The sequence below is a fragment of the Plectropomus leopardus genome, chromosome 19 (genome assembly GCF_008729295.1).
Source record: "Plectropomus leopardus isolate mb chromosome 19, YSFRI_Pleo_2.0, whole genome shotgun sequence".
NCBI classification, from domain to species: Eukaryota; Metazoa; Chordata; class Actinopteri; order Perciformes; family Serranidae; genus Plectropomus; species Plectropomus leopardus.
In genome coordinates, this window is record NC_056481.1 from 26,842,256 (window position 1) to 26,857,708 (window position 15,453).

The 15,453-nt window shown below is 38.6% G+C and overlaps 1 protein-coding gene across 1 annotated transcript in view; it reads right to left on the reverse strand.

Moving 5' to 3' along the window:
- Positions 1-425: 425 nt before the first annotated feature.
- Positions 426-15,453, reverse strand: part of ryr2a (ryanodine receptor 2a (cardiac)) — a 237,273-nt gene continuing 222,245 nt past the window's right edge. Inside the window, exons 109-115 of the mRNA XM_042507822.1 lie at positions 14,681-14,827; positions 13,281-13,415; positions 9,294-9,450; positions 6,350-6,414; positions 6,038-6,138; positions 5,048-5,099; positions 426-2,326 (exon numbers count right to left, since the gene is read on the reverse strand). Coding sequence (XP_042363756.1) covers positions 2,231-2,326; positions 5,048-5,099; positions 6,038-6,138; positions 6,350-6,414; positions 9,294-9,450; positions 13,281-13,415; positions 14,681-14,827 — 753 coding nt within the window. The 3' untranslated portion in view covers positions 426-2,230. The remainder of the gene's footprint in view (positions 2,327-5,047; positions 5,100-6,037; positions 6,139-6,349; positions 6,415-9,293; positions 9,451-13,280; positions 13,416-14,680; positions 14,828-15,453) is intronic.

Below are 15,453 nucleotides of genomic sequence, written 5' to 3' on the forward strand. Positions count from 1 at the left end.
TCACAGAATATAATATGTACAAACATATCAGTGGTTTCCAGAAACGTAAAATCCAAAAATTATTTTGAAGATTGGGTTTATCCTTTCAAACTGAAATTGACTCCCCAGAACTTTACAAGACGTCATCATCCAACATTACTGTATTATTAAACAGAATTGATAAAATCATACTTTAAAATAAAATGTAACACCCCCTTTTGCACTGCATGCAGCTATAATGCAAGCTTAACTGAAATTCGAAGTTAATTTAAATGTGGATCTTTATACCAAGGTCTGTACCAAAAAAAGAATATAAACCAGTAAGACATCTAGTAATTTAATATTTGCAATAACAACATCCTCAGGGCATTTCTCCCTCCATCTCCGTCCCATCTCAATATTTACTTTCCTATAGTGCTCTTGGTGTTTTCCTCAGTCTCTACATTGTGTTTATGTAAAGCACTCTGACATGACTCCTTCTCCAGCTTGCATAACTCACCCCTGGCTTAGTAAGGCACTGTTTCCCCTCGTCTCCCCTCTCTCTGCTTTCATCCATACATTGATCATTGTCTGTCTCCAGTCTGTCCTCCAGCTCTGACTCATGGGTTGCTCCAGCCTGGCTGATTATTTATCTTAGCTAACAAGTGCACATTTACTTAGTTGGCAGCTATTAAGTCTGAAACAGACAAATCCCTTTTCTGCTGCTTTGGTATTGCTTTTCATAAAACTACATCAGTTGATGAACAAATGTATAGAGCAAGCCCTAATTAAGTAGCGTTAATTGAAAAAAGACAATCTAAAGGTCCACTAAAGGGACACCTCGAGGCTGTGATGTTTCTTACACACCAAAATATTATTAGACAGAACAATCATGCAGACTATTTAGCTATTGTTAGAGCCTTGACCAGTAGCGGGGCTGAAGGATTGTCTGAATGGTGGCATTAAAACATGTGCTCAGTAAATTCCATGGCAATCTGACCAGTAGTTTCCCAAAGAGTCATCTCCATCCTAAACCATGCCACTTCTGGGGCAAAAGATTAAACTAAAGAAATGTTACCAACATATCAATGATGGATTGAACCATTTTGCAAGCATTCTTTTGGGGACATTTATTTATTATTTATATAGTCTTGAGGGAAAAAAAAGATGCTGATAACTTGCAGGCTGATGGAGGATTATGACTAGTTGACGTCCATATTTTTCTATGGAGTTTTCAGCTCCATAGGAAAAAAAATGGACTATTGATCATGTTGCGAGCAATGTGAACACTTAGTTAAGGAGCCCTTCACACACAGTGTTGGCATGTACAGGGTGTGGACACAATTTTAACATCTGCAAACTATACTTTAATTCAGTCCACTACAGCATTCCAATGTGTTAAGATCAGGATGTTGAGTGTTTGTGACAGTGTCACAGAGGTGTTGATTTGACTGCTTACTGTGTAATTTTGTGATGTGCTGGATTAAATTATAACGTATAGGCACCTTTTATCTTCCCATGTGACATGTATCACAAACTAAAAAAAGGATACAATCTTAACGAAAGCTGACATATAAAGCTTGTCAAAGGTCTGATTTATTGCAGAGCTGTTGTGTTGAACTATAGCAGTGTTGTAGAGGTGTTCCATCTTTGTGTCCACCCCCTGTACCTACATGCAACGTGCATTGTACACATGAAAAGTTGTAAACATCATCGTACTAATGTTTGCTCTTTGTCTATCGTTTACTGTACCTAAAGTCGTTCAGGAAGAATTCTCCCTTCATTTTCCCTCCACTCTCCTCCTCTCTTCATCTTTGGGTCCTCCCTGTTTCCCTCGCTCCATTATTCCTTTGTATTTTTTGCTTGTTACTGTGAATGTAGAATAAGATGAAGCAGAGAAGTCATCATCTGGGCCAAAAACCTTGACGTGCCACCAGTCACGTATTGTACAGCATATACTCTGATATTTCCTATGTACAAAGTCAGAGTTAGAAGCATTCCAAACAAAGTGTGCTGGAGGTTGGGGCAGAGCTGGCGAGTGTCTGGATGAGGAAGAGCTGGGAAAAAGGCTTAGGATGGGGCCTGTAGAGGATGATGGAGATGTAGCTCCTCCTAGACTGGGAGCTGAGTATAGAACCCGTTGTTGGCTGGAACAGGGACTCCTTAGAGAGCAGTAAGAAAGGTTTGAGGGCTAAGCAAAGGGCAGATGTCTGTAGAGGGCCTTGAACAGGTTACAGTATGAAAGGGAGGAGTTTGTTGACCCAGAAACAGATCAGTTGAGCTGATCCTCGTACTGTTTCCGGAAACAGTCACCAGCAGGGAAAAACTCCCAGCAACGCTCCTGGTACATCTTCCATACGTAAGACTCCTTTAAGACAGACAGGAGAAGAAAGAGGAGATTACATTTTGTTCAACATATTATGAGTCAGCCAGTGAGGTTAGTAACAGCACTGTGAGCTTCAAACACCAAGCTAGCAAAGGCTTCAGAATATATTTAAACAAACTGTCAGAGGACCGGGTCAAAGCGTTTCCACCTGCTCCCAATGGCAAAACTCTACGGCTATGTGTCATCGTACGGAGGGCCAGAGTTTCCATTATCTGTTTGTTGGGTTTTGATTGGTAAAATCCATTGAGGTCCGACGTATTGAATCTCTGCGGGAAAAAATATTTACATCTGACACTGTGTCCTAACAGTGAGCAAGCTTTCGACAATCGCGCGTCGCATAACATCGCAGCTCTCTGTCTGTACTGATTCCATTAAATATGTGCTTCTGTTACACTGTGAACAAAAACACGTACCCTTCAATAGGGATGTAACAATTATCTTCTCACATTTATTATTTTCAGACTTAAGGAAGCTCAAATGCTGCCACACTTCGATTTAAAACTGAAGGGTGCATCTTCTATTTCAATATTGCCTGTAGCAGATCACCTGTTGATTTTTAATTCCCTTGCGATTTATCGTTACATCTCTAACAATCAACTGTGTGCTCAAGGTCGTACCAGCGAGGAAATCACAAAGATAGTTGAGTGACCTATTGCCATCTTCCCACATTTGTCCTCCTATATAGAGAACACACATTTTGCATTAGTGAAGATCATCAGTGTTGGGGAGTAACGAGTTACAGTAATTACAAAATGAATTTAATTATAGTTACTTACAGTTACTGAGAAAACATATAATTAAATTACAGTTACTTATCAAAATGTTGGTGATTACAAAGAGGTTACAGATTAAAAAAATATTCAGTACAAAGTTTATATGTTAAACAAAACTTTAATTCTGTTGCTTTCCATCTTTTTTGCAGAGCAGGAATCCTGCTTTTGGAAGATTTTTGGACAACGCAGGTAAGCAAAGCCATTGAGACAAACTTGAGAAGAACAGCTATTTAAAACATTTGTTAGAGAAGTTATCAAAAAGTAAGAAAATGAATTAGGGTAAAACTTAAATTAGTCAGCTATAATTTGCTGAAACCACTGAACTTGATAGGCTTATATTTTGGTTATTTGTATGGGACCGGGTTTTAATTCCTTTCACATAAAACTGTTGATAAGCAAAGTTAGAAATACGATCAAACTGTTTATTTAAACGTATTTTTTTGGTGTCCCGTTTATCATGTATGTATTACTTCTTTGGTGCTCATGGTTTCAGTAAAATGAACAGTATGATTTAATTGTAGGGAATCTTACCAAGCTAACCATGTGTGTAGCATGTCCATACTGATAAAAGTTTAAACAGTTAGGTGTTATTTAAGCAGCTAACTAACAATATTTCCAACAGGTAGCCAACAACCTGGTGTTATACATCCAAAGAACTTATATAAAAATGAAGTGCATGGTAACTGGGCCTCTAATTGAGACAGACCTTTATTTGTTCAAATGTGTTGCCACACTGGCAAGTTAAAGGGACTGGGCTTTTATTTAAAGTTTTACGGTCAGTTACATTACTTTAATTAAAGTAGTTACACAACTTGGTAACACTTTCTATGAAGGCATTCATAGTGAATTATAATGCATTCATAATGCTTTATGACTACACTCATAAATACACATAATGCACTATATCAATAGGCCAAGTCAAGTCAAGTCAATTTTATTTGTAAAGCCCATTATCACAAAACACGGTTTGCCTCAGAGGGCATAAAACATTATAGATGTGACTTAAAATAGTTTATAATTATCAAGTGTCTTATGGATGCTTTTGACTAGTTATGCATTACAGGTTGAATGACGGGACTTATAATGCATCATGAATACCAGTACTCACCTATACATACGTACATCAACAATCAGCTGAAGTAAGGAATCATAGTGTGATATAACAGTCCATACAATATCATAAGTTATCATTGTATGTATCTTTAGTAAAGTGAGGTGCATTTATAACAATTTATGCACCATCATAATGTTTCATTGTTCGTGTTAAATAATAATTTTCACGCATTTATAAGAATCTATGACTTAGGATGAATCTATGTCATCCTAAGTGACAGTAACTGTTGCAGTCATCAAAATCCGCAGTGAGTATACCACTAACCCCACCCAAAACAGGCTATTTGCGAGATTCATTGGTTCAAGCATATTCAAGCATATCAAGCACATGATTATGTGATATATGAATTCTGAAGTTAGCAAACAATCCAGCAGCTAATGATAGCTTGCAAGTAGACCCTACACTGGTTAGCTGGCAAACTTACAGCATCTATCTTAGAGCACCTCACTTTACTTAACACATACAATGATATTTCATGGACTGTTATATCACACTATGAGTCCTTACTACAGTTGATTTTTGATGTGTGAATAGGTGAGTATTGGTATTTATAATGCATTATAAGCCCCATCATTCAACCTGTAGTGCATAAAGAGTCATAAGCATCCATAAGACACTTGATACTTATAAATCATTTTAAGTTATATCTATGCTTTATGCCTATTGATATAGTATGTGTGTTTGAATCATATTGAACAATGTGAGGCGCAAGGATCAGTAGCACTGGAAATAGGTTAAAGCTGAGCTGTACTAACCCCATTACAACATAAAAGTCATGTACATTTACTGAGAGCAAAGGAAAAAGAGCAGGTTTACCTGGCCTGTGTGCTCTGTTTCATCTTTGTTGATGAGATACATCACAAAGAATCTGAAACACACACAAACACACACACACAACTTAGAAAAACATATCCACTGACAATATTATCACACACACTGACAGAGCCTGATGTTCACAGGTTTTTACCTGGATCCTATTCATTTTTTTTTTTCTGTCTAGGTGACCAACGAGAACAACAATGTTTGGAATCTCTCCTGTAATTTCATCATTGTAATACACATTTTGTTTAAAAATCAACAAAAAAGCTGTCTTGGTTTGTCTTTCCAACTCTGATTTGACTGACATAAACCTTTAATTCACCCAATCAGATGTGAAAACACGCTGTGTCTTTACATGCTAAAATTACAGTTTATTTAAATGGAGTCTGGTGACTTTGGTAATGGCAATTTCGGGGCCCTTTATGGTTGAACACTAAGGATGTGACTCCTTAACAAAAAGGTCTATATCTGTAGGATTTCTTCTCATAATGTCAGACACTAACATTAACAATCTGAGCCTGTCCATGGCAAAAACAAATGCTTTCACTGGACATAAATTGACGGTGCGAACATGCCCTACGTGCTTACATTTCAGCCTGGTTCGCTTGTTACTGTACTAATTTAAAAAATTACTGTTCCCATTCGTCACTTAGACAAAAAAAACAACTTAAGTATAACGGGGGTAAGAGGGGGCGTGTCATCCATCTTTATATACAGTCTATGGTCTGTCTCATAGGAAGGTTTAAGACACATTCAGAATCATACATCTGTGAAATGTGTCTGCCACCTTGTTGCATTTAGACTGTGTTTCTAATAACAAAGTGTTCTGACATAACTGCAACAATAATATCAGCACACCAAAAGGCAGCACTTTGAGTCTTCCAATCAGGGGTCTTGCATGAGGCGAACGTGAATAAAGTACTGAGTGACACTATGATAGAGATACAAGTTCACACACAAACACTCAGAAGGTCAAGGTGTACTCACAGGTAGTTGGCGAGGTTGTGCTCCTGTAGCGTGTGCGTTTCAAAGCCATGTGGCACTGTGTCAAAGTAGTCATTACCTATTCCACAGATAAAACATTTGGTCTGCAAGAGAAACATGGAAGATAGGTCATTACATAAAACATTCACCTGCCACGCTTTACTTGTAAATCTGCTGGCTGTTAAATTGCAACCTGCATATGAGTGGAAGAAAATGTGGCTGAGTGGAGATAGACATTTTTATATTGGACCTGCCAGTCACATGTATAGTACTGCATTGTTTTAAGTAGTATAGTGTATGTGTGTTTCCTCTCACCTCCATGTCTTCTTTCACTTGTTCCTGCTGGTCCCTCAGCTCTCCAAAAGCATCGATGATCAACCCTGAAATGATCAGACCACAGATGGAGAACAATTAAACTGACTGGACGACAGCCACCTGAAAACCTTGAGTCTTTTGTTTTATCCACAAGACCCTTTATAGTAGTGGATCTATGTGTGACAATTATCTCTCAGAAAGGTCTGGAGGCACACATATCACATGCTACAGACTGAATCACAGTGATGTCACACTTAACACCAAAAGTCACTTCCAAGTAGAAAACTGGATACTGTTTTGAATTGTGGGGATATGTAAATTCTGCAAACTTGTTTCTTTCTGTTGTCAGTTGTACCAGTAACAAATAAAAATATAAAGATAACATGGTAGTCTGAGCCATCCAACATTTCTGTTGTGCTTATTCTATGACCTGTGTTGCTTTGCTAACATCTTTAATAAACCAAATCTACAGGTGTTCTGCTGCCATGTGTTTTCCAACGAATAGTGTTTCCCACCTGCGCCTCCCTCTGTGGTTAGGGCTAGGGACTGTTTGTTATTTATGAGGGGGGAAGGGGTGCTGCAAAATGGATTGAGCATAATTTTTTTTTAAAAAAAAGCTCTGGGGCAGACATGTCGGCTTAGGTGAGGGACAGACAACTTTAAATGGTAGTATTTTGTATTTTCTTAAATCACCTCTAAACCTCACATTCCACTAACGGATGCGAAAGGCATATTTTTTTTTAAAAAATCAGCAAAATCACAGCATTTATCATAGCCAGAATTGTAAAAATGTCCTCTAACAAGAACATATTTTGAGGAGGATTTGCATGATTAGATGTTTGTTTTGGTGATAAGTAATGCCCATGCTGTTTGCTAGTTGCATTGGCTGCAATACCACCTACATTTTCTGGGAACTCAAAAAAAAGTTATGAAGGAGGAAGGTTGAGTGGTTGGGAAAAGCGTTTAGAGCTTTGGTACAGTCAAGATTGGCAAAAAGAGTCACACCCCAACCGCCATTCTGCTTTGACAAGTAAAGCAAGCAAATAAACCCTCAGAGGGTCTGGATCATGTTTAGGTGGTGCTAAAACATATCAACAGGGAAACAGTCTACAACACAACACCAGCAGAGAAGTTAACCAATGTCCTGCTGTAGACGAGGCTGCAGCAAAACATATTTTAACCACCAAAACAAAATCAATATCACTGTAAGTGTTCACTTTATTTGAATATTGTCTCCTCTTTAGCTTCCACGACAGCTGATGAAGGCAGCGATAGAGCAGCAGCTCCTCCGTTCAGTAAAGTAAAATGACTTCTCAGCGGAATCAGATGTTTTTTAATATAACGGCATCAAATCTCGGTCAGTAAGGTCTGTCTTACAGCAAGGTGAAGTGGTGAAAATATTCCAAATAGCATGTATGTAATATGATATTTATTTAAGGTGGCTTGAAACTAATTGATTAAGGCAGAGTTGGCTCAATACTATTTGATTTTGCATATGGTTTACTTCCCTGAAGATATTGTAAATACACATTATGATTCACACACATTATGTTTATATTTTTTAAAGGACAATTAGAGACTTGTCAAAAGAGGGCATCGACCTTCACTCAAAGTGGCTATGCCCTCTATTATGCAGAACTTTTAGTCTAAATAAAATGTTACATTGTGAGTTATATTAAAATTTAACCCCCGTACAGTTGTCATTGACAGGACAGCCAGCAATGGAGCAAAACTATTTTTTTTTATCAACCAGTCAATCAGTTTGTTTAATGAAATCATAAGATATAATTCCGTTAAATGTAATCTCGTCATTCCTTCAGTTCCTTTAAAATCATTAGAAAAAAGACGTAATAGGCAGGGTCTTCATTTAGGATCCCTTTGTCCTCCTCTCAGTGCCATCTGCTGTAATTGGCATTTTATTCCCAGCCTTAGCAGCGAGAAGAGCCCATTATCTGAGTGGTTGAGATCTTTAATGATTCTCCTGACCTTATTCTTGCAGCACCTAAAATAAACATCCTTAACGATTGACTCTGCTTTGGTGCCAGCCTCCAGTGGCTTTTAGAGCAACTGCAGTTTTTTGCACTTAGGTGTTGATTTCTTTTTCAGCCCAAGAGGTTGCTGCTTGATCAAACAAGTCAATGGAATGCAGCCATCAATTATTAATTATTAAAGTTGTGATCAATATTATGATAATAATATGAAGACTGTAGTCTGACTCACTGGATACAGACTTTGAGTAAATAGCCTAGCATTGCCGAACCCCTCAAATTGCTATCTGCATGCCACTTTTTTGCCAGGTTATCATCGCTGCATCCTGGGCTTATCACCACCGAGATGACCATGACATAACTCTAACTTCACAGAATTTAGGCCTAGTGGATGCTAATTTAGAGTTGTTTTTTTAGTACATGAGAGTAACGTTTCAGCCACCTGAAAAGGTCTTGTCCAATGTTTGGTTGTACTAAAAGACCCTCTTAGGAGTCAGATGTTCAGCTTTTCCTCTACGTACATTTTGTTTCAATGGGTCTAAGCCGGTTTTCTGCAAGCTAAAATTACCATTAGCATCATAACAGTTAATCATAGACTGTAAATACAATGTGTAACCAAGCTAGCAGCTAGTGTTAAGGGGTAGCTCCACCCTCCCGTCCAAATACGGTCACTTTCTGTTCCAAAAATCTAAGATGGCAATGGCCAGATTGGTGAACTCAAGGCTTCAAAACAGGAGTCCACAAACCAATGGTTCTTCCTACCAATGCCCATGATAATGACTGCTGAGGCACAGCTGTGTGATCTGGATCTGACCCAAGACTAGTGTTAGCCCCACAGACCCCTTTAATAATTCTTTGATGCTGAAAAAACTAGCAGAACAAAAGGAAGGTCATCTCCATTGGGTTAGCACCCGTCTTTTCAGTCAGTGTGTGCGTGTGTTTGTTGGATCTCTCACCCTGTATGATTGCCAGGAGGATAACAATGACAAAGAAGAAGAAGGTGATGTCAAAGATGATGCGGTAGATCTCGTACTCGTCTCCTGCTGGGTCCTCAATCTGGTCACCGATCCCTCCACCTGCTCTCACGCCCACATACATGTGGAACATGTAGCACTGAGAGAGAGAGAGAGACCCAGGAAGAAAGAGAGAGAAAAAGAGAGAGTATTAATATTGTTAATTGTTTGTTAATTTACCCTACACAAATTTTAAATACTTATACAGCTGATCAATAATACACATGCATCTATCTATCTATCTATAGCTATCTATCTATCTATCTATCTTTTATGTTTTTATTATGTACTCAGATCTCTCTTGAAAATGAGATCTCGATCTCAATGGGACTTACCTGATGAAATTTAATAGCTTACAAATTACTAGTTACCCTCTTAGAAATTGAATTAGTTGCATAACTATTTTAATTACCCATCTATGTTTAGCGATGTAAGCTTTTGCATTTCATGACTTTTTGATTCCTTTTCTAAGTAATGTTTTAAACAGGGTAAAAAGCTGAAGAAACCTAAAAATAAAAGTGCGTAAATGCTGCACCCAATTTTGTTTCAACAGCTTTGCTGACCTGCGTTGTTCAAAAATCATTCCTGCACAGCAAAAAGATGTAAAGCAACAGAATGAATGTTTTGTTCAACATACAAACTTTTTAGAGAAAAGATTTTCCCTCATTGTGTGAGATCTGAGGCAGTTACATGGTCTGTGTCCAGGACATTATGCTTCTGCTGAGTGTGCATTCACGATGAACATTTGTAGTATGGACATCATAATTTGAACACAATAAAAAACAATTACAGTAAAATAATGTTAAAGAGAATTAATTTGTTTTAATTGTGAAACTGTTCAGAGAGCAAGAAAACCTTAAAAGGTATGTCAGCCATACAGTGTATATATAGGGAACAAGATGCAGAGAGGAAAAGAGCAAATGGAGAGAGAGAGGGAAGACGATGTGAAAAGCCTCGCACAGACAGACGGAGGCTAAGAGAGGAACAAGTGGAAGAGAAAAGAAGCCATCAGCTCAGATCCTCTCATCCTGCTGTCAGTGTTATTGTAAGGGATTTATTCATAAAAAGGGTAGAGAGGAAAGAGCAAAAAGCTGCCCTGGGCAGTGGCCCTCCATCAGTCCATCCCTCCATCCCTCTAAGCTCCTGTCACCATCCTGTAGAGCAGTTAGAGCTGCCACCCACGGGCCCTTAATAGGAAACACAAGAGCTCTACGGAATGCTATGGGTGACTGACTATAGGGGATTAAAGTGTGTGTGTTCTGAAATTTCCGGGTGACAGAAGGCCCCCTCCCACCCCCAGAAAACACAAACCATGGAGCCCTTATATAGTATTTCTTTCAGATGGCTGAGTAGCAGAGAGCAGCCTCTTCCTCCTCCTCCTCCTCCTCCTTCTCCTCCTCCTCCTCCTCCTCATCCCTCCTCATCATCATCATCATCATCATCATCACAGCTCGGATTCACTCTGGCTTTACCTGTTTCCTCCCTCCATCACTGACAGCATGGGCCTGGATATTTGACTTGACATGTTCACGTTTCCTACCTGATTACACTTGTTAAGCTTATATACATTAACCCTTTGAAACCTGGAGCAACCTCACTTTTCTTTTGCTGCTTTCACAAGTGTTTAAAACTTTGAACCCCGGACAAATGGGTGCAATTTCTTTCAAAATATGAGAGGAAAGGCTATAAGCAACTTGGTATGAAATGTATACTGCATATTAAATATAGCTCTTTGTTCTTTTATTAAGTGATCCATGACACATGCATGAGTACACTCTGCACCATGCACTTTATACCATTCAGTTTACATTACTGTTACTGCACTTTTGTTCTATGAATTGTTCATTTTCTTTGTTTTTTTCCCTTTTTCTGTCTTTCTTTATTTTCTATTGTTATATTATTGTTATATATATTATTGTTACCTGCCAAGGAAATACCGTAAATAGCAGTCCTGCTAACTCCGGCATATTTACAGTTGTATTTTTATACCGATGCTCAGTAAAGTGCCGTATCCCTTTAAATAAACATTAAATAAATAAATGTTCCAGGAACTGTAACAAATTAGTAGATTAAGAAGCTTTTTTTTTAAAAAAAGATTAGTAAAACTCAAATGTCCAGGGAATATAAAGGCAAACATCTAGAAGAAAACATATTTCTAATTATCATAGATCATATTTAATATCACAGAATTATATTACAGAATTAGTATGCATTTTTAAGCACTTTTCCCTGGTCATTTCCTTTTTTTTCTTTAAAAGAAATAATTTTCTTTCAATCTTTCTTTAAATTTCCTGCTAATTTTTTTGGTCACTTCTTTCATGTGATGCTAGTGCTTTCTTTGGGGCTCTGTGTTGTTTTTGTTTTTACGAAATCAAGCCAATTCGCTCAGGTTTCAACTGGTTAGTTACAGGCATTTTATAAATGGAACATTATGCTACCAAAGTTTAAAATGCATAATGAACCTACTCTTTGTGTACAGCCTTTAGCGTGAAGTGAACACTGCTGCTGCCTCCCTGTACATCACAGCTGAGTCACTTTCAACTGGTTTATTTAGAATGCTATGATGGCAAACTTGCTCCAGTATCATGAAACTGGTTTCCTGTTTCCATCTTCTATCCTGGATCTGATCCTGGACCATCACTTTTACAGAACTCAGAGGCTGAATCGAGCTCACATCATGATGAACAAACCCAGGTTGGTACCCTGATTAAAACTCATCTTTGTTAATGCCACACGCACTGTTGCTATTCCTAAAAAGCCAACAGCTGCTGAAGAGAGCATGTAATCTTCCTGCAGCTGAGCTGAAGCACAGATGGAGCCTGAGGGGGAACACTGTCAGACTAAGAGCTCTGACCCATGACTTTATATCCATACATGGACCTGGACCCTCTTCACAGACAGCTCCTCAGGAGACTTCCTGCCTTCAGACTTTGCTGATATTAGCAGTGAGAACAGCAGCGAGCCACTGCCCAAAGCAAAGAGACTAAACGGTAGTGAGGAGGTAGCAAGTGGAGGCATGGTCTTAAAGGATAACTCAAGTATTTTTCAACCTGGACTCTATTTGCCCATGTTTCTGAGTCTAAGTGATGAATGGATCAGCCATTTTTCAAACTGGTGCAGCATTGAGTGAGAGCGTTGCAACCAGCAGCCACCAAACAGGCTGTGATGTCAACACTCGGGCATGTTCACACTGTCAATTTATGTCTAATCAAAGTGTTTGTTTTTGCTGCCGACAGGCTCACATTGTTATTCCAAGTGTCTGAATATATTATGGAAGGATCTTCCAGAGACAACCCCCTTTTGTTAAAGAGTAAGATCCTTTTTGTTTTACCAGAAACAGCCCCAATATCACCATAGCCAAACCCACCATACTCTATTTAACCCTTACGGACTTTTTGACACATTTTATGTGCTTTTCATTCTTCATTTTTTTATCATTTTGGCTGTGTTCATTCATATGGCATACATTTTGGCAAGATTGTGTACTTTTGTTTAATCTTGGAATTTCCAGTTCAGCTCCTACAATAAGTATAAAATACACTGTGGAAAGAAAATTGTTACATTCTGACTATTAAGTGCAAAAAATTCTCCACCGACATTTTTGATCCCACAGCCATCAAGGCATAAAAACATGCATTGTATTATTTCTGGGTGTCATTCTGGGCTTTTGACTTGGAATTTGTCATTTTTAGTACCTGATGATGTCACTTGTACCATATTTGGCATAGGGAGAAAATACATGCTATTTCCACTAGGTGCACTGTCAACTGAAAATATTTTTTAAAGCTTGATTTTGAAATGTGCATATTGTGCGCAGAGTAATAAGAGCATGCAATATTAAAACAGTCCCTAAGGGTTACATAAATAGTAATTTTAGCGTGTTTACTTTCTGCACTACAGCACAGACAGCTCTACACTTGTTATCCTCACCGTCAACATGTCGTCACACTTCATGTCTGGCAGTTCTCCATCTTCACTCTTGTTGTAGAACTTCCTGAAGAAGTTGAAGGCCACGACTGTGTAGAGGTACACCACCACTGCCAACAGGCCCACTGTTAACACCAGCTGGAGGACAGAGACAAACACACACTGCAGTAATGCACTACAGACTACAGGAAGACAATACAGGACCACAACAACATGCTCAGCTGACTGAGGAAAAACAACAGTCAGCATTTTTGTATACATTAAAAATGTGAAACTGTAAAATACATTTTTGTATACATTAAAAAGTTGTGTATAACATTTAAACTGTCTTTCAGGACACTTAATTATTTATGTGTTGGTGTCCTTGAGAGTAGTTTGACACTCCTTTGTGGAAAACTGGAAGAAAGCTCCATACAGTAGCAGGGCGGCTGTGACAAGCGCGCAGTTCATCACTTTTCCTTGCCTGCTCTGGTCTGGAAAAGAGATGCAACGCTTCACTAAACTCACAATATGATTCACAATACTGGGTTCACTACATTATTTTCTCACAATTTTTTTTTTTTAAATTCAAATGAGATTATAGAAAAATTATGACTGAGAAGTGTTCTATTAATGATTTCAAACAAAAATTACACAAAATACTGCATTTTTTCTTCTTTTCTATTCCTAATTCTATTCTAATTAAAGAATCCCTTTTTATTTCTGAGGTATAAATGCAAAACACAAACTATGCAATGAATGCATCTCTGGACACAATGTCCCCCACTGTCAAAAAACAAACAAACAAAGGTGGCTGCTGTGGAAAGACTTGCTTTTGCTAGAGGGGAAAGCAGAGAGGGTGAGTTTGAAGAACAAAGTTGGACATTTCCCACTTGTGCGTGAGAAGCTGGACTCAAATTCAAATTCATTGTTTGTTAAGAGCCATTTGAATGTTCACCAGCATTCTATATTGTTAAGTGTGACAAAGTTATTGATACAAGTGCAGTGCACGTTTAAAAATGCCTGTTCACAACACACCATATTTGACAAATTACATCCTCGGTTCCTCAGCAATACACAGTCGTCAAGTGATTTTGTTCTTGAAATATGAGGAGGACAAGCACACCCTCTCTCTCTCTCACACACACACACACACACACACACACACACACACACACACACACACACACACACACACACACACACACACACACACACACACATACATTCCCTGACTTTATAGATAGATGCATGCCTATAACCAAATATTATACAGTGCTAAGCATTTGTTATATCATTTTTCTCATTTTTGCGAGAACTGGATCAATCAGTTGCAGGTAGGTGTTTGAGTATAAGCGTGCAAAAGCTGAAATAGTATTTATGTTGACGATACTGTGCTTAGTATGTGTATGTTTTTTTTTTACCTGTTTGCCGTTGTGTGTGACTGAGGACAGGATGGTACGGAGCGTCTTGAAGCCCATGGCGATGTCCAGTAGATGGGCAGCAAAGAAGAAGTTGTTATAGTGACCCAGGATGGACATGGTCATATACCAGGCCAGATACAGGAAGGACTGCAGGGAGCGAGGGACAGACAGGTTAGTCAGTGCAGTGACTACTGTATACTGCTCTCAGGTAATCAGTAGAAAGCAGCAGGAACAGAGGTCTGTGAAAACTTTTCAGTGATTTATTTATTTCTTACTTATTAAATCCCCCTTTCAAACTCAGCGCAGGTGTATTTGGATCTGTGTTTTAGAGCTTCCTCAGAGGACACGGACAGCAATCAGTGACGGCGCATCTCGCTGGTTAAGGAGCTGAAATTAGCACATTCACCGGGGTGTTGTCTTCTCATCTAAGCCGATCGGAGCCGTAAGGCGATAAAAATCCATGTCTACTACATGAGTGTGAATGCTGATTGTACTTTGCATTAAAAAGCCAGATGTTAGCAGGTGTTTGCGGGGTTTTCTGTGCAGTGAGAATGAGGCTACAGACAAATGACAAATGTCTTTGTTCAATATCTGGCCTCATTTACATGAGGTTTCAACATTTGTCCAGGGTGAGTGTAACAGTTCATGAAAATGTGACATTAAATACTATAAATGATCCCAGAATTAAACTGAACCAAAACTTCTCTTTAAAGAGACAAAAGTGAGACAGAACGCAGGAAGTTAGCCCTGCAATGATTTAGATATTTACAAGA